Here is a 26,143-nt window from a genome sequence, read left to right on the forward strand (position 1 = left end):
TTATCTCCAACATGGTTTATTGAATAAGCTACCAGTCTTTTCTGCTCATGAAATCTTCATAATTTTTGTTCCTCAAATCTAAAAGAACAAACATTAGAACACTGACACTCAAATAGAACCACATTGTCAGTTCCCTTTTCTTAAAGAAAACTACAGTCCTGGCATTTGTTTTACTGTTAGATGAAGTTAACAAACATGAAGAGACAAATATTTTCATCAAAAAAAAGTAATTTAAATACAAGCAATTGCCCCTGGAAAGAGTGTTCAGATGTTCAGAAGATGAATGAAGGATTTAAAAAGATTTGGAACTATACACTAAATTTTAACCATATATAAAGATCTGAATTCTATAATTTTACAACATAGAGCGTTTCACAGTTTACACTCATTCACTGTCAAATTTGAAGGAATTCACAGTCATGCCAATGGACCCGCCCCGGTAGTTCCCACGCTTTTTCTTCGTCTTTTCATGTCTGAAGGATTTTCCTTTTGTGCATCTTAAATCACGATTTGCCTTTTCTCCCCAGTCTCCTGATGCTCCTTTCTGTAACACAAATAACCAATACTTTGTAAGAGCACAGTCAGGGAGATGGTGACCATTGCTCCATAGAAAAATTCAAAATGTTCCAAATTGAAGTCGCTGGAAAAAGAACTGCAAGGCAACAAATTAAATGGTACCTCAATTCAGCAAGGCAGCAGAACTCAGACTCACTCTTCAAAAAGAATTGCATACTGCAGTATCGCTACGAGTTAAGAGCTCAGTAGATGTACGAGACAATAACTTGTACTGCTGAGAGAGCTAGGTTACTAGCCCAATGGGATCCGGCTGGTGGAATCACAAGTCACCTTACGATCCCTTGTATTTCAAGCTTTATTGTCCCTCTTCTCACAGATACAGTCCCAGATCTCTGCTAACTCTCGATTAAATATCAAATTATTGTGCAGTGCAATTAAATGTTTAGCCTGACACTACCTTCAGCTACAAACCCACATAAGCAACAATTCTCAAGCAGGTTGGACAGAAACCAGGCACAATCTGGATTCCTCCCCAAACCGTAACAACACACTGTGCTAGTTTAAGTGAAATCAGGGAATGCCAGAAGCCCCCATTCTGACTTTCACCAGAATTATTCCTCGAAATAATAATTTTCAGTCCATTGCAAAATTAATATTTTTACTTGCTGTGCCTGGTAGCATGACCTGAGAACCCTCAATTCTAAAGATGGATGCTGCATTACCAGATCAGTTATATAGAGTTCCTTGGGTGGCTCAGTGGATAAGGACAATGTGCAGATCAAGGTATGCAAGACCAGAATCCATTATTGGTTTTGCACTGAGGCAGCCAATTTTAATTACAATAGCTCTGGCAGTGCTACAGTAGCCCCAAACTAGGTAGAAATGTAAATTATGAACAACTGCAAGGTCCCATTCATGGCTGCCAAATTACATGTTATCTCCTCCCAACCAAAGTTTGGTGCAAAGCACTCATTCTTGGCTGCAATGCAAAATCAATAACATCAAAATAAAAAGGTTGATAAACTTTTAAACAAAAGGCTTAACACAACATACATATTCTTCTGCTCCATAACATCCGCATGTCTCTCACATACACAATAATTAACTGTTAAAATAGTTATTCTGCCCTCTGTCATGTAGGTAATCACCAGCCTACAGCCCATCTTACCCAATGAAAGCAGTCCAGTAGATGCAATCTCAACACATTGAGTAATGCACAGTTGATATACGCACTGTTTACTCACGGTTCCATTCGTTGCTGCTATGTGTATGAAATAGGTCTGTTGTAAACTATACACGGTTACTCATTCATAAAATGAAACACTGAATTTTAAATGAATCCAGTCTTACCTTTGCAACAAATGAATTATTGGAAAGACGTGGATCAATTTCAACTTCTTCTTCTCTTACTCTACGGAAAGGAGTATTAGGTTGAGGGCTCTTTACAGAAAGAAAGAACAGGGAACAATGCACATTAACACATACTACAGAGCTCACATTATGGGTAGCTATGAAAAAGATCAGACACACAACTCTCCGGCACAGTTCTCAAAGCCAGACAGAGATGTGGTTCAGTGAGAACAGCAAAGTTAAACACAGCTGCAATGACAAAGAAAACTGGTGCTAATGCTCTGCAGCCTTGCTGTTCTGCAGGTTTGCAACGTATGTCTGCAGGATCTATAAATCCAAGAGAAGGCTTCAAGTTATATTACCAAGAGATCAATGGTGAATTTAAGGAGGCAAACTACAGCAAAATGCTAACACCACACCAATTTCTCTCCCTCTCCATAATTTGAGAATGAGGTTAACTTTCGCTTTACACTCAGCAGACCAAGCTCAAACATCTTAAATATATATTTTGGTAGCAGTGCTTTAACAGTCTATATTCTGATAAGGACAGTCACAAACCAAAACCTGTATTCTGCAGCACACACTCAAAGGACCCAGTGCTGAGATCATTTTGCCAAGGTGAAGTTATATCCAAGTTTCTATGCGCTTGATAGCAAAATCCTGAATGTCAAGTCATTGCACTCTGTTCGCAACTAGGAGCCAGGGTGCAGTAGGATTAGAAAAGGAGAAAAAAAACCCCTGCAGGTATTGACAGAGACCCGTGAAGCACCCAGCTGCGTTTAAATTTGTTGATAATTTTTGTATTGACAGAGCTGAACCATGGGTTCAACTGACTGCTTGGATTAATATTATTGGCAGGAATATGGTGAATCAGCCACAGAACGTATACACAAAAACAGAAATTGGGGAAACTGAAGTGAGGAAGAGTCACTCGACTAGAAAGGTCAAGAAAGATTTCTCTCCACAGATGCTGCCAGACCTATATAGCTTCCATCACAGTTCCCAATCACAGCAGAGTGACCACTGCTGGAAAGCACACATGCATTGCTGGCAGATGGGCAATTAGGCTCAACTGCACTGGTCTCCATAAACAGCTTAAAATGCACTCTGTCTAGGATAACTCAAAGATCAAACATTCAAGGACAAGATACACACAATTCTAGCAGAAAATTAGCAAAATAAGCATAAATGAGTCTAGAAATAATCTTATCTTCCCCACCCCACCCCCATAAAGAATGCTACCTTAATTCCAGGTGTCATCTTTAACTGTGCAGCTTTCTGAAAGAAAGTAGAGTCACATATTAAGAGAATCTGAATTCTGAAATGCTGGAACTCTTCACACAAGCTACAATCGCCAAGCAAAATGATTAACTGCACCTCAACTAGAATTTCAGTTTTAAAAAGATGTGCCAAGTAGTTCCTCTCCATGGTCTCACCTTTTTGGTTTTTGGAAATGTGTTTGGAGTTTTCACTTGCAGTTTCTGGTTTGCTGGAATTGATTTAGATTTTCCGTCCTCCGATTCAGATGAGGAAGAGCTTTCCCGTTTCCTCTTGGTATTTACCGTACCTGAGAAAATAAGCAATTCCAAGCAAGAAGCAGAGTTAACAACAAAATCTGCAGGCAAGGTTAGAGTGGCGCTGGAAAAGCACAGCAGGTCAGGCAGCATCTGAGTAGCAGGAAAATCAATGTTTCAGGCGGGGGCCCTTCATCAGGAAAATCTGCACTCAGCTAGTAGAGAGCTCCTACACCCAGGTTATATTTCATAACCGGTTCAATATAAACTCACTCTAGGTCACACCACTACTATGTGACGGCCATGCTAGACCACCCTCTACCATGCAATGCACAATCACAGAACAAGATGAAACCACATCAAAACCATTGATGGTGGGGAGGCGATCGCCTGGCAGTATAACTGCTGGACTTCTAATCTAACCTAGAGACCTAGGTAATGTTCTGGGGACCTGAGTTTAAATCCCACCATGGAAACTCAACTAACAGCATCCCAGGATATGGGCACTGCTCTTGCTCCATGGACTAGGACAGAACATTTCTGCTGCCCTCAAGCCAGCAAAAAGGCTTTGATGCATATCAGTCACATCCCATGTTAGAAACAAGTCAACACAACCAAAGTTCAATTTGTGATGATAAATGGTATAAATAATAGCTTAATAAAGCAGCAAAGGACTGACAGTTGACACCGAATGAAGGGATACTAAAAGCAGCAAGATCTCAATTTCCACTGTTATCCCATTGCATCTTGCGTTCACCAGCTGTGGATGTGACTCCCCAAGTTTGGATGTCTTTCAGAAGTTCAGAAAGATCACCGAAGAGAAACATACTCTTACACATCTGGAGTAGGTGGGACTTCAGCACACATCTACTGGCTGGGAGATTGGGATGTTTCCGCCGTAAGATGGACAAATCAGGAGGAGTTCTCAAACAACCAATCAAATTCATCCTCCTGCGATTGGCCCTTTAAAATATTACAAGTATTTCATTTTATCTTGATGCTGTCAAATCAATAACAACCTACCAAGAATTGTTGCCAATCAGGCTTTTAAACCCCAACCTCGGTCTCCACTGAACATTTAACCAGTTCTCTTTACCCAAGCTTCCCAAATTAATTTTTTTTAAAAAAAGTGTCAAGTAAAACTTACCGTTTACAGTTTGGGTATTGTTTTTCTCATCTTCATCAGAAGAGCTATCTTCAGAGCTACTCTCTGCTGCTTTCTTTGCAGAAGTTAAGGTTGGTGTTTGCACATCGTTCGGTTTTCCTTTAGTGCTGTCTTCCTCTGAATCTGAACTTTCCGAGCTGCTGCTGCTGCTTTCTGCTTTCTTAGCTGCAGAGTTTGCAGACAGAGTGGTGACTGCCTTTTTGACTTGGCCAACCGGAGTTTTCACCTGAGGTTCATCGTCACTCGAAGTTTCTTCAGAACTGCTGGATTCATTTTTATTGGTAACAGCCAGTGCTTTTGCTTTGGCAGTCAATGCTGGCGATTTTCCTTTGGCAGGAGTCTGGACCTTTGCTGCTGGTTTCGCCGCCTCCTCCTCCTCCTCACTGCTGGAGTCGTCAGAATCTGAGCTGCTTTCGTCAGCAGCAGCTGGCTTGGCTGCTGAGGTATTTTGCTTCCCTGGTTTTACAGGCACAGCAGCCGATTTAGCAGCTGGTTTGACGGTAGCAGCAGCCGGTGTGCTCTGTTCATCAGAATCACTCGAGCTGTCAGTTTCTGAACTGCTTTCTGCATCCTTTGTTTGGGCTGGAGGCTTCAAGGCTGGTTTTGGTGGGGGCTTTGCAGCGGGTTTTGGTGTGGGCTTTGCAGCGGGTTTTGGCGTGGGCTTTGCCGCTGGTTTTGGCGTGGGCTTTGCCGCTGGTTTTGGCGTGAGCTTTGCCGCTGGCTTTGCCTTGGTCTTCGCTTCGGGTTCATCTTCAGAACTTTCAGAATCTGAGAATGTTACAAATGGAGCTGTTAAATCCACGGTCCTCTCAAAGTAAGGAGGAAAGACAACTAGGCAATATGTTAGCAAACAGTCACTACCTGTTTGTATGACGGAAAATTCCCTGAGCAGCAAGAAAATGAGGAAGATTTTCACCCTAAAGACTGGACGGCAGACTAAAATTGTACATTTTAACAGTGGGGTGTAAACTCTCAATGCTCACTCTCAAAGACAACAGTACTGTCCCAAACAAAAACAAATTGCTGGAGAAACTCAGCAGGTCTGGCAGCATCTGTGGTGAGAAACAGTGTTAATGTTTTGGTTGCAGGGAACCTTCAGTACTCAAAGGTTCTGAAAAGTTCAAGAGTTCTAAAGAAGTAGTCACTGGACCCAAAAATTTAGCTCAGCTTTCTCTCTACAAATGCTGCCAGATCTGTTGAGTTTCCCCAGCAATGTGTGTTTTTGGTTCAGATTTCCAGCACCTATAATTCCTTGTTTCATTTTAGTGCTATCACAAAGGTTGACACTTACACATCATTTTACATAAAAAGGGTTTTATCTTGAAATAAAAAGATTTTCTTAAAAGCTGATTTTAAATTGATGGTCTTTAATGTGTAATTTGGGTGAAGACTTTGTTTGCTGGGTTACTTTAACCATCCATGATCAGTCTCTACAGTCTGTGAACGGAAGCAGCATAATACACACAACTCGGATGCCAGATGGATTCTTCTTCTTTGGTGCCATAATCCATAACAAGAAATAAACCTGTGTGCATCGGCAACATTTCCCACAATGCTGCCTAATAACCTGCAAGTGCCAGAAAAATGAAAAGGAATTCTGCACTTAAACATAATTGCTCATGCACTAAAAAACAAAAATCTCAGCAACTATACTTCCCACATTATAGTGTCTCATAATTCAAAGAATTGGATAATGCTGGAGAATGCAGAATACGCTGCTCAATTTTAAAAACAATAGTAAACCACATGGCAAAAAAAATTAACACTATATCACACTTTCTACGGTCAGCAACTCATCGTGGTCTTTTTTTTAAAGAGTGTGTATAAGGGAGAAGAACAGAAGAAGAAAAACTTTTTAAACTCAGTTCCCTGATGCCACTAATTAATCCGTGTACACGCTTTAGGAAGCTGATGCTTTCTTTCCAAACTTAGAAGTTAGGATCCACATCAGATTAGATTCCTTACAGCGTGGAAACAGGCCCTTCAACCCAACAAGTCCACACCGACCCTCCGAAGAGCAACCTACCCAGACCCATTCCCCTACATTTATCCCTGACTAATCCACCTAACACTATGGGCAATTTAGCTTGGACAATTTACCTAACCTGCACACCTTTGGACGGTGGAAGGAAACCGGAGCACCCGCAGGAAACCCATGCAAACACAGGGAGAATGTGCAAACTCCTCACAGACAGTTGCTCAAGGTTGGAATCGAACCTAGATCCCTGGCGCTGTGAGGCAGCAGTGCTAACTACTGAGCCACCCCTATCAATTCCTGCTGGATATCTCACAAGATGGATTAAATCATTTGACTAGACTGGATACTTCTTGAAGGTTTCAGGAATCTAAGCAAAAACAGTCATCTTTATTTCCATGAGGCTATAACACATGAACAGTAACATTTTGATACACAATTATAGTCCAGATTTAACAAACAGCAAAAACATTTACATAAATTTAACAGGATACAAGGTGCAACTTCCTGGTCTGGGAATTCAGACCATCTTCTTGTGACCATCATTATACTCTAGGTTCACCTAACAGCAACAGTGTTTACATAAACAACAAAATTAAACACAGAACGGTGGATGCTGGAAACCAGAAACAAAGCCCAAGAGTGCCAGAGAAACACAGGAGGTCTGGAACTGTTCTGACAAACACAGTCACTGGACTCGAAACATTAACTTTGTTCTCTCTCCACAGATGCTGCCAGACCTGCAATGCTTCTCCTTCACTCTGATTTTGTTTATGAAAACAAATTCACAGGGTGAAAATGAAAAAGACTTCCCTCTCTCCAATTGGGAGATCAGACATCAATCTCAATGCAACAGTAGGAGTAGAATACACAACTAACTTATCTGACTACTAACATGGCAATTTCTTACCAGAGTCACTATCAGAACTGGAATCTGCCTTGGCTGCAGTTTTCTGAGCAGCAGCTGGTTTTGGAGCAGATTTTGATGGTGCAATTTTCGCTGTTAATCAACAAAAATTGGTGTTATATTAAACATGTTAGGGTACATTACAGTATTGGCCACAGCAATGATCTAGCATGGCACACCACATTTAATAAACCTTGTAACTTAGAGGGTGGCACTAGAAAGAAAGTGACTATGAAAGATACTGACTTGTGATGCAAACAAAAGCCACCATATATCCTTCAGTGATGGGAACATGCCACTCCTTCCTGGTCTACACTGAATCCCACTAGATCATCCACACTATATAGCTGAGTTAATAATGTCAATGGTTGAGGTGCCAGGCAAGGCATGAGGGTTCTTTCCAAATACGTCATTTGATCAGTGGTTTTCTAATTCATTTCATGGCACCTCTTTAGCAGTTCAGTGCTAAAACCACACAAGTAAATTCTGCTACTAATTTCAGTAAGGTGCACTCAGGACTTTTGACTACAAATCGGTGTTTCTCAGCATGGCTGGTCATATTGGCAATAGAGGTAAAGTCACCACAGTTCAACTGGTCCACAGGGCTGTTCTCTCCTCAGAAGTGGTTTAACCCGAGGGTCCCCACACCTCAGGCAAGAGGCAACATTGGATTAAAGGACATTCATAGTAATTTCAGTTGGTTATAGGAATTGGAACCCATGCTGTTGGCATCCCTCTACATCACAAACCAGCCGTCTAGCCAACTGATCCTCTCACACTGGCAATAAGCACAGCTGAGTTAATATCCTCTGAAGGTGCTTAGCCATTAAGTAGCAGAATAAAATTACTGCAGGAAAATCACCTTCTCATGCCAACAAAGCTACACCATAAACACAGCTTTGCCAAAGCCACTCAAATTCAAGGAACAAACTTCTCACTTCTATATAATAAGCCAATTACCTATTTTAAGTTAATCTCATTCTGGGTGCGGTTACTAAAAATGTGCACTCCATTTTTTAAAAAAATGGGGAATACAATTTGAGAGAGGAGCATTTTATAGAGCTGGATAATAATCTCCAAAAATAAGACATCAATAAGTGCAAGCAGACATGCTATACAACTTAACCTTACAAGTCTCACTTGCTCCAAAGGTGTGTGATAACATCTCTAAACAAGTTGATTAGAAACTATCTAAACTGATGTAGCTCAGCACTTACTAGCAGGTTTCATGGGTTCCTCATCAGTACTGCTGTCTGAACTATCTTCTGAAGAGTCACAGCTCTCCTTTTGAGGAGGAGCTACTGGTGCCTTCTTGATTGTAGTCGATGCCGGAGCCTTTTTTACAGTGTTTGATACTGGAGCATTTTTTACAGCATTGGGCTTAGGTGTCTTCTTGCCTGGAGTTACCTTATAATTCTGTTGCCCGGGTGGTGGCACTGTGCTGTACGCACCTAAAAAGGAACAAAGTTTTTGTAAGGTCCAAAATAACTGCTGAGTCAATATCCTTTTTTGTTAAGTTTACCCCCTTCCTGAAACCATCAGATTTGTGTAACACTAGGTAAGATATGGCCAAGAGCTTCAGAGTCAGGGACGAATGAAGACAGAGGACGGACTCAGACCTGTAAGGGAACTCTGGACCCAAGTTACTCTGTGAAGATTGAAAAAACTTACTGGCATGAAGGAAACTCATGAGTTGATTTTGTTTTTGAGCAACTGCGATTAGTCACTGCGTTTAAACTGAAGTAATTTGGTAAATTTTAGAATGCTGCCATTATTCAGACAAGTTCCAGGTACGGCCCTGCAGTTTACAAATGCAGTGATTATACTAACAGCCTGTTTTATTAGAGCATTCCCCCTCACCTGGTTTTGCATTAGGTTTTACGGGTAATGCCTCGTCATCGGAGCTGTCAGAGTCCTCCTCACTGCTTGAGCTCTCCTCTTTAGCGGCGGCTACAGCTTTTGCATTCTTGGCTTTTCCTGGAACTGACACAGGCTTGGCAGGCTCAGGGATCTTGGCCATTACTTTCTGTATAGAACGGAGCAGAAAAGTTATCGACTCTCTTAGGCTAACAGGATTGCATAGCAGCCTACCACTCTCTATGAAAATTACATAAATTTTTATAAATTATTCATGAGATCTCAACTTTAAAATATACAACTTAGGACAATCTACAACATACTACCTGAAAAAAAACTGATAGCAGAGAAATTGGGAACTTTCGAAGGAAAAATGGATGGATATGCGCAAAGGATTGAGGTTAATTGGATAGATTCTTCAAAAACTAAAAGAAATAATGGGTCAAATTGCTTTCCACTGCAGCCTTCTGTGATTCTAATCTTTTCCAAATAACTAGCCATGGGCAATAAAATAGTTACATCAATCCCAAAAATTAAGCTTAGTATTCTATTCTATTAGCTCAATGCAGAATAATTATGTTTTTAAGAGTACAAGTTGCTTTTCTGTATAATCTGTTTGCAAACAGCCTACTTAAGAGCGGAACCAGAGGGCAAGGGAAGGAGGGTTGGAAAGTGGCCATAAACACAGGGACGAGTGCATAAACTAACAGCAACTGCAAAAAACACTGAGAATTGGATCTTGTTTAAAGCTTAAGTATCCCACACTAACAGAGGGTAAATAGCAACACATTTAATGACACCTATATAAAATACTTACCTTTGCAGGTGGTTTCCCTGCAGAGTCAGAGTCACTAGAGTCATCACTGGAATCGTCCTCACTGCTTTCCTCAGCGGTTTGATTGACAGGTTTTAAAGCTGAAAACAGAAGGCAATTCTTTGAGAAAGAACAATTCAGCAAGTGCAACAAAAACTGACATTTGGAAGAGAAGAAATGTAACTCACTACGATGTGCCACTTGGCATCAATGATCCATTGCACTGGTCATTCAGTTGTGCGACCACATTGGAAAGTTAAGCCATTTAATTCTGCATCCACTTCACTTGTGTTAAAATGATGTGGGTGTACTGTACCTTTCAGAGAGTTAAAAGCTAGCAGAACTACCACACAGCACCAAGTGTTCTGAACAAGATATATAATGCTACATTTGATCAAACAACTCAATTAGCTAGTTGCTTGGAGACAACAAAACAAATTTGAATTAGGCCAACCAGTTTAAATTATACCCTGAAAAATACCAAACTCTAATCAAATTTGAATTTAGTATGTTGACAGTCTTAAATTCCAATGACACAATCTGATGCTTTGGGGGTATATGACAGAGGAAAATCGAACATTTGGGAGGGGAACTGCCAAGCCACAGCATCTGCAAACTGCCCGCAAAAATAGTTCTCTTAAAAGGTACCTTTACTGATCAGTAACCTGCGAAACAGAAATCCCGAGGAAGATACAAGAGAAGATTTGACATCTGGCTGGTTTTGAAATTGAATTTTTGGGAAATCTTAGCCCTGCCTTATGTTGGTATCACCGGTTGGGCCAGCACTTACTGCCCATTCCTTGTTGCCCTTGAGAGGGTATTGGTGAGCTGCCTTTTTGATGCACTTAAGTCCAGTGCTGTAAGTAACCCCACAGTACCATTATGAGGGAGTTCCAGGGTTTTGACCCAGTGACCCTGAAAGAGCACTGATTTATTTCCAAGTCAGGGTGGTGAATGGCTTAGAGGGGAACTTGCAAGTGGGAGTGTTCCCATACATTTTCTACCCTTGTCCTTCTAGATGAAGGTGGTCATGGGTTCGGAAGGTGCTGTTGAAGGAGCCTTGGTGAATTTCTGCACTGAATCTTGTTGAAGTTACACATGGCTACCACTATGCATACGGTGAGGGGGGTCAATCTTGAAGGTGGTGGATGGAGTGTCAATCGTGCGAGCTGCTTTGTCCTGGATGGTACCAGGAGTACTGAATGTTGTTGGAGCTGCACTCATCCAGACAAGTGGATGCTGTGTTATACTAAGTGATATTATTGATGAGAAATGACCACAGTCTCCTAAGTGACTTCACTGATTTGTAACCAAACTGAGATGAACAATGGTTAGCTTCACCTAGCAAGAATATGCCCCTTTTCTTTGAATTGTCGGCCATATCTTACCGTGATAAATTTGAACATTGCACCCCTTGTTGTATTAGTTCTGGTCACCACATTATAGGAAGGATGTGGAAGCTTTGGAAAGGGTTCAGAGGAGATTTACTAGACTGTTGCCTGGTATGGAGGGAAGGTCCATTCAGGCAAGGCTGAGGGACTTGAGGCGGTTTTCGTGAGATAGAAGAAGGTTGAGAGGTGACTTAATTGAGACATACAAGATAATCAGAGGGTTAGATAAGGTAGACAGTTAAAGCCTTTTTCCTCTGATGGCGATAGCTAACACAAGGGGACATAGCTTTAAATTGAGGGGTGATAGATATAGGACAGATATCGGGGTAGTTTCTTTACTCAGACAGTAGTAGGGGCATGGAACAAACCGTGCAAAAGTAGTATACTCACCAACTTTAAGGGCATTTAAATGGTCATTGGGTAAACATATGGACGAAAATGTATTAGCGTAGGATATATGGGCTTTATATTGTTTCCACTGGTCGGCGCAACATTGAGGGCCAAAGGCCCTGAACTGCGCTGTAATGTTCTATGTTCAAGGGGTTTTATCAGACTAGTATTATAGGAGAGAAGGTAAAAGATAGGTTAAAGGAATGAGTTGTGAATAGTTGTTAGTTAATTACGCTCTGTTATACTTAAGAAATAAATTTGTTAATTTTTTACTTGAAATAGTCTTGACTTCTCAAATTTTGAGAAATTACTGCATGGAATAAATCTTTTCTATGTTGCTGGTTTAACTCTATGGAGGGTTTACCTATTGTAAGACTTGATACAAACGCCCAGCTTGATAACTAACTTTTGACAGTTGCCTTTACCTGGTTTCACTGGTGCTTTTGCAGCAGGTTTCTCATCCTCTGAGCTATCCGATTCTTCACTGCTGGAACTTTCATCTTTCTTTCTGGCAGCGGGTTTGGTGACTGCAGGTGCTTTGTTTGCAGGAGCTTGAGCTTTAACAGAGACGGCCTTCTATTGGAAGAGGAGTGGGGAAAAAAGGGATGAAAGTGAAAATAATCACCCATGCTGAACTGAGGGTTTGAAATGTTCACAAGAGCCAAGTAATTCTGAAGGCATCTACAAAGGAGTTGAAAAGGAACTAAATCAAACTGAACAAGCAAAAATCAGTTTATTGTCAGGTTTGCCATCAGGCTTATTACAGACTAAATGTCATGGACTTGGGTTAAAATGAATCACAGGAAGGATGATTGCTCTCCTACAACCAAGAAAAGGGGAACTAATGACAAAAACACAACCTTTTCAACAGGATTTTGTTGAATTTAATTGTTACATGTAATTTTACAGAGAATGAACAGGCTTCTTGAGTCTTCAGACCTACCCTTGTGTTTACACTCTACTCTTCATATACGTCCCTCGCCTTATTTATCTTCCTAACAACTTAATTATCTAGTTTTAATTTCTTTTGTTAAATCATAAAGGATTTAAGGTGGCTTAAACAGTTCCCTCGCTTGTCCTCATCATAGATTGTGCTTGACCCCTACATTCCAATAGCACACCAACATTCAACCTATAACAGCTAGTTAGAAAAAGGAGCAAAGCCATGACTAGCATTCACACACACATCCCCAGCACGATGACCATCTGTCCAGATGAAGGTAAAAGGGAAGACACAATTTACACCAATGTTACTGATTACTCTAGACACAAGGTGGCTGTAATTTTTAAGTCATATTTCACCTGTGGCACTGACCCCACAATGAGCACGAGTGGTTCAACCCATCACTTAATCACGAAGTTTATAACATGGCTCATCACAGTCAGTTCAAAAAGGTTTGGAACCTGCCCCATGAAAGCACTTTCTAAGTGTTTTGTGTTCTCACCTGCGCAGGTTTCTTTTCTTCCTCAGAATCTGAAGAACTTGAATCTTCACTGCTGCTACTTTCCTTCTTCGGAGCAGTCTTTTTAACTGGGGGTTTGCTTAACGTTGGTGCTGGCGGCTTGCTGACTAGAGGAATAAACAACAAAATTGTCAAGCAGGGTAGTAATTCAGAAGTATTCCAGTGGCTTTGAAGCACTATGCAGCATCTGGTTCTTTACAAATGGAAACATTTCAATGTTTTGTGAGAAAAATAGACGATCTTTCTATTAAAGCCACTATTTTCAATCGGGGAGGCAATGTGGTGGCGGTGAGCAATGAGCAATCCCTTCCCCCTCTAAGTTACTTAAGAATACTCCCCTCTCACAGGGAGTCACTCCTTGTTCAAAAACAGTTCTAAAAAGTTGGTCGTCTCCTGCAGGTTCCTTTTATGTTAAACAATGTGGGCAGAAGACATTGAGCATATTAGAAACAGGCCCAATCCTATTTTCTGATGAGCACCCCACTCCAATAATTGTCCACAGATCCTTAGGCCATGGAATAGATTATGTCACTGTTTGCTATCACAGCAAAGATCAGTTAAATCAGAGATAAATACCAGAATTATGTAAGATAATAAAGTCAACTTATCATATAGCTCAAACACATTCACTCCTCCCCACTTATGTTCTTTGATAACTTAGAAGATACTTAGTTAAGGGGGTCAGGTCACTCAGTCAGTTTGTGATGCAGATTGATGCCAACAGCCTGGTTCAAATCTTGCACAACCTGAGGTTACTGTGAAGGTCTCTCCTTCTCCTCTCAATTGGGCACAGTGTCCTTCAGGTTAAACCACCACCAATCATCTCTCTCTCTAATGAGAGAAGAGCCTTATGGTCCTCCGGGACTATGCTAACTTTACCGTTACTCATGTATAAGATATCTACATTGGTATATCTTCTCGTTAAACAGCGGAGATTGATTCACACAATTAGGAGAAATGAAGACTAGCTGCTTCAGGGCAGAATGCAGGCCAGCACAGCATGGTCAAATGCACAGCCATGGACTGCCAGCCTAAGTTTCAGGTGCTGACCTTGTTGCAATATATCAACATTTGTCCAGTCACAGATCCAAACATGAATTTATCCAGTGGCTCATATGGACTGTACTGTATAGTGCGATGCAGTCATACAGATTAGGAATGTGCTGCAGAAAAAGTATTGGAAAGCAAAGACAGACTTGACTCCATGATCGTCATCTACGTGTACTAGTAATACTTGAACTGTGAGCTCTGCTGAAGAGAAATTTATTGCTGAGGTTTTTCATCTTGGATTAAAAGATTTTTTTTAAAAATCAGGACGAATGCAAAGTTCTTCAGGTAGTCACAACAGTTTATACAACAGCAGGAAAGGGTTTTGAGTTGACTTGATTTGACAAATCAACTCCAATTGGCTGAGGCACAGTTGAGGACAAGTGATGGGCCTATTAGTGGGTGATCATTTTGGTGATGGTGACCACAATTCTGTAACTTTCACCTTGGTTATGGAGAGAAATAGGTGCGTCCAACAGGGTAGGTTTTACAATTGGGGGAAGGGTAAATACGATGCTGCAAGACAGGATCTGAGGAGCATAAGTTGGGAACATAGGCTGTCAGGGAAGGATGTCATTGAAATGTAGAACTTTTTCAAGGAACAGATACGACGTGTCCTTGATATGCACGTACCTATCAGGCAGGAAAGAGATGGTCGTGTGAGGGAACCTTGGTTGACGAGGGAGGTTAAATGTCTAGTAAAGAGGAAAAAGGAGGCTTACATAAGGTTGACGAAACAAGGTTCAGACAGAGCGCTGAGGGGATATAGGATAGCCAGGAGGGAGCTGAAGAAAGGGATTAGGAGAGCTAAGAGAGGGCATGAAAAAAGTCGGGTAGGATCAAGGAAAACCCTAAGGCCTTTTATGCCTATGTGAGAAATGTGAGAATGACGAGAACGAGGGTAGGTCCGATCAAGGACAGTAGTGGGAGACTGTGTATTGAGTCGGAAGAGATAAGAGAGGTCTTGAAGGAGTACTTTTCTTCAGTATTTACAAATGAGAGGGACCATATTGTTGAAGAGGAGAGTATGAAACGGACTGGTAAGCAAGAGGAGATACTTGTTAGGAAGGAAGATACGTTGGGCATTTTGAAAAACTTGAGGATAGACAAGTCCCCCGGGCCTGACGGGATATATCCTAGGATTATGTGGGAAGCAAGAGAGGAAATTGCAGAACCGTTGGCAATGATCTTTTCGTCTTCACTGTCAACGGGGGTGGTACCAGGGGACTGGAAAGTGGCGAATGTTGTGCCCCTGTTCAAAAAAGGGAATAGGGATAACCCCGGGAATTACAGGCCAGTTAGTCTTACTTCAGTGGTAGGCAAAGTAATGGAAAGGGTACTGAGGGATAGGATTTATGAGTATCTGGAAAGAGACTGCTTGATTAGGGACAGCCAGCACGGATTTGTGAGGGGTAGGTCTTGCCTTATAAGTCTTATTGAATTCTTTGAGGAGGTGACCAAGCATGTGGATGAGGGTACAGCAGTGAATATGGTGCACATGGACTTTAGTAAGGCCTTTGATAAGGTTCCCCATGGTAGGCTTATACAGAAAGTCAGGAGGCATGGGATAGTGGGAAATTTGGCCAGTTGGAATAGAGAACTGGCTAACCGGTCAAAGTCAGAGAGTGGTGGTAGATGGTAAATATTCAGCCTGGAGCCCAGTTACAAGTGGAGTTCTGCAGGGATCAGTTCTGGGTCCTCTGCTGTTTGTAATTTTTATTAATGACTTGGAACAGAAAGTCGAATGGTGGGTCAATAAATTTGCAGACGATACGAAGATTGGTGGAGTTGTGGATATGAGGAGGGCTGTTGTCGGCTGCAAAGGGACTTAGATATGATGCAGAGTTGGGCTGAGGAGTGGCAGATGGAGTTCAACCCTGTCAAGTGTGAGGTTGTCCATTTTGGAAGGACAAATAAGAATGCGGAATACAGGGTTAACGGTAGAGCTCTTAGTAAAGTGGAGGAGCAGAGGGATCTTGGGGTCTATGTTCACAGCTCTTTGAAAGTTGCCACTCAGGTGGATAGAGCTTGTAAGAAGGCCTATGGTGTATTAGCGTTCATTAGCAGAGGGATTGAATTCAAGAGTCGTGAGGTGATGTTGCAGCTGTACAGGACCTTGGTAAGGCCACATTTGGAGTACTGTGTGCAGTTCTGGTCGCCTCACTTTAGGAAAGATGTGGAAACTTTGGAGAGGGTGCAGAGGAGATTTACCAGGATGCTGCCTGGAATGGAGAATACGTCGTACGAGGATAGGTTGAGAGTGCTAGGCCTTTTCTCATTGGAACGACGAAGGATGAGGTTTGATAGAGTTGTATAAGATGATCAGGGGAATAGATACAGTAGACAGTCGGAGACTTTTTCCCCCGGGTACAACAGAGTGTTACAAGGGGACATAAATTTAAGGTGAAGGGTGGAAGGTTGTTGGGGGGGGGGGGGGTTGTCAGGGTAGGTTCTTTACCCAGAGTGTGGTGGGGCATGGAATACACTGCCCGTGGGAGTGGCAGAATCAGAATCATTGGTGACCTTTAAGCGCAATTGGATAGGTGCTTAAGCTAGGACTAATGTTCGGCACAACATCGTGGGCCGAAGGGCCTGTTCTGTGCTGTATTGTTCTATGTTCTATGAGGAGAAAACAGTGTAGAATTATTGGCTCCACTTACTCTGGGTAATTCTAACACGACAGGAAGGCTTGAACATACCATTTTTATTTGCAGAGGACAGGTCACTGCATACAAATGTATTTGCTCGGAGTTACATAAATAAAACAAACTATTTGGATTTGGCATGACATACATTAGTGGCTAGATTAGAGTGGTGCTGGAAAAGCACAGCAGTTCAGGCAGCATCCAAGGAGCAGTAAAATCGACATTTCGGGCAAAAGCCCTTCATCAGGAATACAGGCAGAGAGCCTGAAGGGTGGAGAGATAAGTAAGAGGAGGGCGTGCGTGGGGAGAAAGTAGCATACAGTACAATAGGTGAGTGGGGGAGGGGATGAAGGTGAAAGGTCAGGGGGGAGGAGGGGTGGAGTGGATAGGTGGAAAAGAAGATAGGCAGGTAGGACAAGTCATGGGGACAGTGCTGCGCTGGAAGTTTGGAACTGGGGTGAGGTGGGGGAAGGGGAAATGAGGAAACAGTTGAAGTCCACATTGATGCCCTGGGGTTGAAGTGTTCCAAGGCGAAAAATGAGACATTCTTCCTCCAGGCGTCTGGTGGTGAGGGAGCGGTGGTGAAGGAGGCCCAGGACCTCCACATCCTCGACAGAGTGGGAGGGGGAGTTGAAATGTTGGGCCACAGGGCGGTATGGTTGACTGGTGCGGGTGTCCCAGAGATGTTCCCTAAAGCGCTCTGCTAGGAGGCGTCCAGTCTCCCCAATGTAGGGGAGATCGCATTGGGAGCAATGGATACAATAAATGATATTGGTGGATGTATAGGTAAAACTTTGATGGATGTGGAAGGCTCCTTTAGGACCTTGGATGGACGTGAGGAAGGAGGTGTGGGCGCATGTTTCGCAATTCCTGCGGCGGCAGGGGAAGGTGCCAGGATGGGAGGGTGTTGTAGGGGGACGTGGACCTGACCAGGTAGTCACGGAGAGAACGGTCTTTGCGAAATGTGGAAAGGGGTGGGGAGAGAAATATATCCCTGGTGGTGAGGTCTGTTTGGAGGTGGCGGAAATATGGGCAGATGATTTGGCTTACGCAAAAGTTGGTAGGGTCAAAGGTAAGCACCGGGGTGTTCTATCCTTGTTATGGTTGGAGGGGTGGGGTCTGAGGGCGGAGGTGTGGGATGTTGACGAGATGCATTCCACATAGGAAGGGAAATTGCGGTCTCTAAAGAAGGAGGCCATCTGGTGTGTTCTGTGGTGGAACTGGTCCTCCTGGGTGCAGATACGGCGGAGGTAGAGGAATTGGGAATACGGGATGGCATCTTTGCAGGAGGTAGGGTGTGAAGAGGTGTAATCCAGGGAGCTGTGGAAGTCGGTGGGTTTGTAAAAAAATGTCGGTGTCAAGTTAGTCGTCATTAATGGAGATGGAGAGGTCCAGGAACAGGAGGGAGGTGTCAGAGATGGTCCAGGTAAATTTAAGATCAGGGTGGAATGTGTTGGTGAAGTTGATGAATTGCTCAATCTCCTCACGGGAGCATGAGGTGGCGCCAATGCAGTCATCAATGTAGCGGAGGAAGAGGTGGGGAGTGGTGCTGGTGTAATTACGGAAGATGGACTGTTCAACGTAATCAAAAAAGAGACAGGCATAGCTGGGGCCCATACGGGTGCCTATGGCTACCCTTTGGTCTGGAGGAAGTGGGAGGATTCGAAGGAGAAATTATTAAGGGTGAGGACCAGTTCGGCCAAACGAATGAGTGTGTTGGTGGAAGGGTACTGTTGGGGACATCAGGAGAGGAAGAAACGGAGGGCTTGGAGGCCCTGGTCATGGAAATGTTACCTATACATTAGTGGTTATTGTATTCTGAGGTGGGACTTGAACCCAGAATTTCTGGTCCAGACATAGGGACACTACCACTAAATCATTCAATAGACTATGAAGTAATTAACTATAAAGCTCATTTTGTTCTTGATCACACAACACAGCTTTTCTTGAAAAGTCTGCCATATTTGGATGTACCTGGTTTCTTTGTAGTTTTGTCGTCATCATCATCATCAGAACTGTCTGAGCTGTCTGAACTACTGGAGCTTTCCTCTTTCTTTGCCTTTTTTGCAGGCGGCCCATTGAGTACAGACTTTCTTTTCTTTGCTACATCAGATGACCTGTTGGCACAAGTTTAAAAATAAATGTTAAGAATTCTATGTCTACCAGTGAAGGTCACTCATTTTCATTGACCATGCAGAATCATATTAAGGATGTGAATACGCCCAAATTTCCAATAATTAAGACAAGCTACTAAGGACACTGAGTGGATGTTAGTTTCCAACTCATGAAAGTCCTTTCTGGTCAATGATCCAGTCAAAAAAAACCTTCACAATATCTAACTTAACAGGGTGATTATTTCTCAATTGCAATTAATTTAACATGTACTGCTACTGTACAACAGAAGATTGTACATTTTTTTCTACTCACCATGTGGAGAATTAGCCAATAGTAGATGCAACATCAAAAACTACTTTCTGAGTCAAATGTAGCAGAAATAGCAAATTAATTGTTGTATTAACACTGTTTTTATCACTATTAGTTTAAAAAGCACTTTTTGTACTACTTCCACATTATTAAACAAAGCCTACACAGACCCATGAATAGTGAGAGATTTCCACTACACCGGGGTGCATTTCACACAGGACTTGATTTTTCAGTTAACAGCAAAACTGTCAAAGCTCAGTGCCATTACATCCACAAAACTAGCAGCAAGTTCCGGCAATCAGAGGCACGGTCAGTCATTCCCTGCCCCTCCACAGGATTTCACAGATTGCAATTTTCTGAAATCACTTGAATCGATGTGAACATCTACTTATGTGTCATCACTCTGTCTGGAAAATTTTTTGTAACAGGATTCTAAGTTCATAATAATCACCTGACAACCCCCATAGCCTGAAAAGGTTCTGAGTGGGGAATGTCAAACACATACATTCCTGATGAACAGCTCATGCCTGAAACATCTATTCTGCTGCTCCTTGGATGCTGCCTGAACTGTGCTTTTCCAGCACCACACTTTCCAACATTCATTGTGATACCATATACTTAAAACTTTCAAAACAATGCTTATAATATTTTAGCTTCTACTTTAAATCTACGTGTCCCAGTTTTTATTTGGCTATCTTTAAATCAGACGTTTTCACTTCCCAGCTTGCTGACAGAGAATTCTTCAATGTGATTGGTTACTGGCCATGCTTGATGACATCACGACTGCCAGATTCCAGAGACCCCTTGAACTAATGCCAGAATCAAAGTAATATCAGGAAAAGTGAAATTCATTCCTCACATGATCGCTTTGATTTGTGCTTGGTTTGAATATGGTGCCAGTGTTGTCACTCTGAGTCAGTGAATTACTGTGAAGTGCTCCGATTTATGAAGGCAGTCTTGCCAGTCTTTTTACAAGTTGTGGTATTTTAAAGGCCCTTGTCAAGAAAAAAGACTGCAGTACTCCAATACTACAATGGGATCGATAAAATTAACTGCACAAGTCAGATGGGAACCCAAGCTCAGCAGCTCATCCCAAGGACGGCTCCTAAGACAATGCAGCATTTCAACACTGAAGCTTCGTCCAGGCTTAGACTCTCAAGTCACTGCATGGAGTTCAAACCCAAAAATCAAACCATTTAAAATAAAACATACGTTAATACTTACTTCACCCAGAAGTCAAAGATCTCCATAAGAGATGGTGACTTTACATCTGGAACTTTCTAGAAAGACAAACAAAAATAAAAATCTAAATTAACAAAATTTCAAAAATAAAATCATATTGTAACATAATGCATAGGAAAATAGATATCTGCTTTTGGAAGTGTTGTGCCCACAATTACAAACATTTTGTAAACGCTCCAGAGCATTATACTAAGGAATTGAGGTTGAATCTAAAAAGGCAATGGGGGCTTTTCTATTCTGTTTGAAAAAAATCCCAACCCAGAGAAAGGTTGGCTTGCAGATTTTGGAATCTTCAACAGATTCATATGATGTGAAACAATTTACAGATCAATCCACAGATGCCTTATGATCAGAAGTGATTTATGAGAATGCTCTCTGGACTGGAGGAATTCAATTAAGAGGAAAGAATGAATAGGCTCGGGTCATTTCCTTGAAACAGAAGAGTCAACGAAGGTAGTTTGTAAAATTGAATGTAGTAGATAGAATAGGTAGAAAGACTTTGAGTTAACGGGATGAGACAGGGGTCCATATCCTGGTCACTGATTTAGGACAACAGGTATGATTTAGAGGGGAGTTGATGGAAATTCCTTCATTAAGGAGGAAGTGGGGATCTGGATCTCCCTGCTTGAATGAGTGGGAGAGACAGAAACTATCATGACATTTATGGAGTACTTGGATATGCACCTGAAGTGTTGTAACCTAAAAGGCTACAGACTAAGAGGTACAAAGTTACATGAGGCTGGATGGCTCCTCATCAGCTGGTAAGCAGTGTACAATATGGCTCCAATAATTAGGCTGCAAGTCAATCTCAGCCTAACCTACTTACTTCCAGCCGTTATGTGGAGGTGCCGGTGTTGGACTGGGGTGGACGAAGTTAAAAATCACACAAGACCAGATTAAAGTCCAACAGGTTTATTTGGAAGTACAAGCTTTCGGAGCACTGTTCCTTCATCAGGAAGCTACCTGAGGAAGGAGCACCACTCCGAAAGCTCGTACTTCAAATAAACCTATTGGACTATAACCTGGTGTTGTGTGATTTTTAACTTTATCCAGCTCTTAGCCATTATTGCTCACGCTGGCTTCAGCTCCCAGACCAAGATTGGATGCAACTACCTTACTTGTCTTTGTAACTGCATTAACAATTATTCCACTAGTCTGCTAAGAGATTCAGGGAGGGAGACAAGAAAAACAAATCTGTACAGCAAAACAATAAAGCAATCTGAAACATAACATATTCCTGCTGTCCCACTACAAAGGATTCATAAGGCCTAACTCTCTGCAGCAATTTGTTCACCAATTTGGTGAATACATTAGAATGTCTTTCTGAATAGGTTGAGGTGGTTGCAGGAGCTACCTGTGATGTCATTCTTTGCCACTGTAATGCATTACTCTATTCTTCCCCCACCTCTGCAACCTTGACCGTTATTACACTTACTACATGTACAACTCCCAGTTTTTATATATCTGCCTGGACTGCCACCTTTCCCTGCTTAAAGTGGCACCTCTGTACTTAGAACAAAGGACACGGGTGCAGTCACAGTCTCTTCCTTCCGAGCCTTCCACCTTTAACGCAGAGACAGGTAGATTATTATGTAGGTCTGCGAGGGCAGACAAAGAGACCATAAGCCCAACAATAATCCAATCAGTGCCATTTTCACACCCACCTCGTCCCCAGCCGTTCCATTCCCACTTGTCCCACACCGTTCCTGTTCCATCCCCTCCCTCCATTCCATGCCACTCCTCGGTCCGAAACATAACCCTCAATATCCACCAATCCCATTTCACAGAATCCCTGCAGCCTGGAAGCAGGCCATTCGCCCAACGAGCCTCTCTGTGGACATTCAGATCGACCACCCACCCCCAATCCCTGTAAACCCTCATTTCCCATGACTCATCCACTTACCATGCACACCCCTGGACATTATTGGCAATTTAGCATGGCCAATCCACCAACCTTTGAATTGTGGGATGTAGCCCACATTGACATGGGGATTCCAAGATGGTGGCAGAGTGGGACACTCCAACCAGAGCTTTCCGTTCTGTCTCTTCTTCTTTTCTTCTCTTTTTATTTCCTCTTAAGAATTTTTTCGCTACTTCTCTCCCGGCCTCCAATAACTCCTGGCCTGGTGTAGTAGCCACCCAGCTTTGTGCTGCAACTCCCTGCTTGACACAGTGTCCTCCAACCATGGAATGGTGACCTATTAGCCCAGCACAGTGACCTACCAGCCTGCTGTGGCAGTCTGAAGCAATCTTTCAGCCTCATTATTCTCGAGGTGAGGCCCAGCATGGTGTGCTAGCATGGTCTGGGTTAGAAGACCATTGTTCTGAACTTTTATTTCTGCAATGATGGACAGTTTATTTCTTTGTCCTCTAATATCTTGTAACGAAAGAAACTGTACCTAGATGCCTTTGTACATACGATGGCACTGTAAGTGATGACGTATAAACTTTTGACTGTTCTCATTCAGTATGTGAGACGATAAAGCTAATTCACTCACGTGCAAACTCCATACACAGTCCCCAAGGGTGGATTTGAACTGTGAGGCAGCAGTGCTCACCAGTGAGCTATTGTGCCACCCTATACACTCATCCCATCCCATCTTCTGCTCCCACAGTCCCGTTTCCCTTTTACTCCACCGATGTCCATGCCATTCACTGCACTCTGGCTTTCTCACCGTGTCCCATTCCCTCCCTCCCAAATGGCCCACATTGTCACCACTGGTACCCCTTCCCCCTACTCCATCCCAAGTCCTATTCATAGAGCCAAAGATCACAGTGTACAGCGTGGAAACAAACCCTTCAGTCCAACTTATCCATGCCAACCAGATACCCTAACCTAATCTACTCCCATTTACCAGGACTTAGTCCATAACCAGCAGTTTATCTGATCATTCGTGGGCGGCATGGTGGCACAGTGGTTAGCACTGCTGCCTCACAGCGCCTGAGACCCGGGTTCAATTCCCGACTCAGGCGACTGACTGTGTGGAGTTTGCACGTTCTCCCCGTGTCTGCGTGGGTTTCCTCCGGGTGCTCCGGTTTCCTCCCACAGTCCAAAGATGTGCGGGTCAGGTGAATTGACCATGCTAAATTGCTAGTGTTAGGTAAAGGGTAAATGTAGGGGTATGGGTGGGTTGCGCTTTGGCGGGTCGGTGTGGACTTGTTGGGCCGAAGGGCCTGTTTCCACACTGTAAGTAATCTAATCTAAAAAAAACCCACCAAACCCTTCCTATCGATCCAGGTGCCTTTTAAAATGTTGTAATTCTACCAGCCTCCACCACTTCCTGACAGCTCATTCCATACATACACCACCCTCTGTATGAAAGTTTATCCCACCATTGTCTATTTACCCTATCCATGCCCCTTGTGATTTTACAAACCTCTGCAAGGTCACCCCTCAACCTCCGACGCTCCGGGGAAAACAGCCCCAGCCTGTTCAGCCTCTCCCTGTAGCTCAAATCCTCCAACTCTGGCAACATCCTTTTATATCTCTTCTGAACTCTTAAGTTTCACAAATGGCAGCACAGTGGTTAGCACTGCTGCCTCACAGCGCCAGAGACCCTGGTTCAATTCCTGCCTCAGGCAACTGTCTGTGTGGAGTTTGCACATTCTCCCTGTGTCTGCGTGGGTTTCCTCTGGGTACTCCAATTTCATCCCAAAGATGTGCAGGTTAGGGTGGATTGGCCACGCTAAATCGCCCGTAGTGTTAGGTGTAGGGGAATGGGCCTGAGTGGGTTGCTCTTCAGAGGGTCGGTACGGACTTGCTGAGTCAACCTGCTGTTTCCACACTGTAAGTAATCTAATCTAAACTCATCAAAAACTCCATCGCCACTTGTCCTGTTGCTCCCTCCCCCACCGCTCTGACCCCATGCTCTATACCATTTCGTCTTATTCCTCCACTGGTCCCAGATTTTATTCCTGATGAAGGGCTTTTGCCCGAAACATTGATTTCACTGCACTTTGGATGCTCTTCCAGCACCACTAATCCAGAATCTGGTTTCCAGCATCTGCAGTCATTGTTTTTACCTCCAGATTTGTCCCCCAACCTACTCTGCTCCATTCCATGGCGCCCAGTCCCACTCCCCTATTGGGTGTAAATTTGCAAAGCACAGAGTTATCTCCCCCCTCCTTCAGCAGGCAGCAGGCTCCAAATCTAGTTCTTCTTGACGTTAAATCCCCCTCCCAAAGCCGCCCCAGAGATGGTGGACCCTAACACACCAGAGTAGGCCGATTAAAAACAATCTGGAGCACACCTTGGCACGAGAGACGAGACTCTGGGCCACGTGCGCCGTGTCCACGACGAGCCATGCGGTTTGTTTTAAAGCACCGCTGCAACAAGTTGCACGGGTCTCCCTGACGCACGGACGTGTGTGTTAGGGGGGAAATGGAACGTTGCCCAGGTGCTCCCGGGGAACGTTCCAAACCTGCGCCGCGTGCTCCCGGCCAACGTTCCTCTCCCTCCGCGCATGCCCGGCCCTGTTATCGAGGCCGGGAGCAAGGCCCCAAGTGCGGCCGCCGAGCCGAAGGAGAAGGAACGAACGAACCGATCGATCTTAACGGAGCAGAGACAGCGGCTCACCACGTTTGACTGCTCCAGGAACTTCTTGGCGGCCTTGTCGAACTTATTCTGCACCAGGAAGCTGTAAATCTGCGGGTACAAGTCGCTGGGCACCACACTCGCCTCCATGTTGCGCACAGTTACAGGACCTCCCCTCCCCCCTACACAACGCCAATCGCCAACTCCTCGCAGGCGCCCACTGCGGCTGCGCGAAGGGCTGGTGGCGCACGTGATCCAGACCGCCGTCCTTGCGCGTCCTGGGCATGCGCAGATGGCGCTGATGTCAAAGCAACAATCTGCATTGTAGAGGAGAAGGTGGTTCGACTGGAAACGTTAACTTTGCTTTCTTCCCACAGATGCTACCAGAGCTTCTCCAGCAGTTTCTGTTTTTGCATCGTTGGGAGTTCTGAAGAAGGGTCATGCAACTTGCAACGTCAATTCTGCTTTCTCTCTCTACAGATGCTGGCAATTCTCTTGAGTTTCTCCAGCAATGTCTGTCTTGCATTATAGGGGGTTCTGAAGGAGGGTCGCAGGACTCAACATGTCAACACTGCTTTCTTCCCACAGATGCTGCTGGACCAGATGAATTTCAGTTTTTGTGTGATATCTTCAGCACCCACATTTCTGTGTTTTATTTTAGTTACATTATAAGACTTTTATGTTGGTGTAATCTGCATTGCATCACAAATGGATCATCTTGGCCCAAGCTGTGTGTGCTGGTGCAGGGTTGAACCATTTCCCACTCTGCTGAAGCCCTCATCATACATACCTCCAGATTAGATTAGATTCCCTACAGTGTGGAACAAGTCCACACCAACCCTGCAAAGAGCAACCCACCCAGACCCATTCCCCTACATTCACCTTTGGTGAATGCACCTAACACTATGG

The 26,143-nt window shown here is 43.4% G+C and overlaps 1 protein-coding gene across 3 annotated transcripts; it reads right to left on the reverse strand.

Moving 5' to 3' along the window:
* Nucleotides 1-25,429, reverse strand: nolc1 (nucleolar and coiled-body phosphoprotein 1). 3 transcript variants are annotated; one of them, XM_060854176.1, is made up of 14 exons: nucleotides 25,277-25,429; nucleotides 20,683-20,738; nucleotides 19,009-19,151; nucleotides 13,325-13,449; nucleotides 12,305-12,452; nucleotides 10,102-10,199; nucleotides 9,288-9,453; nucleotides 8,645-8,878; nucleotides 7,431-7,520; nucleotides 4,528-5,313; nucleotides 3,303-3,433; nucleotides 3,109-3,144; nucleotides 1,867-1,956; nucleotides 1-544 (listed from the first exon to the last, which is right to left on the reverse strand). In XM_060854176.1, the coding sequence occupies exons 1-14, from the start codon at nucleotides 25,382-25,384 to the stop codon at nucleotides 386-388; spliced, it is 2,370 nt and encodes a 789-aa protein (XP_060710159.1). In that variant the 5' UTR covers nucleotides 25,385-25,429; the 3' UTR covers nucleotides 1-385. The 3 variants fall into 3 exon arrangements, with proteins under 3 accessions (XP_060710159.1, XP_060710158.1, XP_060710161.1); XM_060854175.1 differs by having other exon boundaries at nucleotides 12,305-12,455; XM_060854178.1 differs by having other exon boundaries at nucleotides 459-544; nucleotides 1,867-1,927; nucleotides 12,305-12,455.
* Nucleotides 25,430-26,143: the final 714 nt, after the last annotated feature.

This window comes from Hemiscyllium ocellatum, chromosome 43, assembly GCF_020745735.1.
Source record: "Hemiscyllium ocellatum isolate sHemOce1 chromosome 43, sHemOce1.pat.X.cur, whole genome shotgun sequence".
Classification (NCBI taxonomy): Eukaryota; Metazoa; Chordata; class Chondrichthyes; order Orectolobiformes; family Hemiscylliidae; genus Hemiscyllium; species Hemiscyllium ocellatum.

Coding starts and splice junctions, on each gene's coding strand:
- nolc1 (XM_060854175.1), bottom strand. CDS start 25,384: ATGGAGGCGAGTGTGGTGCCCAGCGACTTGTACCCGCAGATTTACAGC. Junction 20,739..25,276: donor TCCTGGAGCAGTCAAACGTG/GTGAGCCGCTGT, acceptor TTGTCTTTCTAG/AAAGTTCCAGATGTAAAGTC. Junction 8,879..9,287: donor AAAACCTAATGCAAAACCAG/GTGAGGGGGAAT, acceptor GTTCCTTTTTAG/GTGCGTACAGCACAGTGCCA.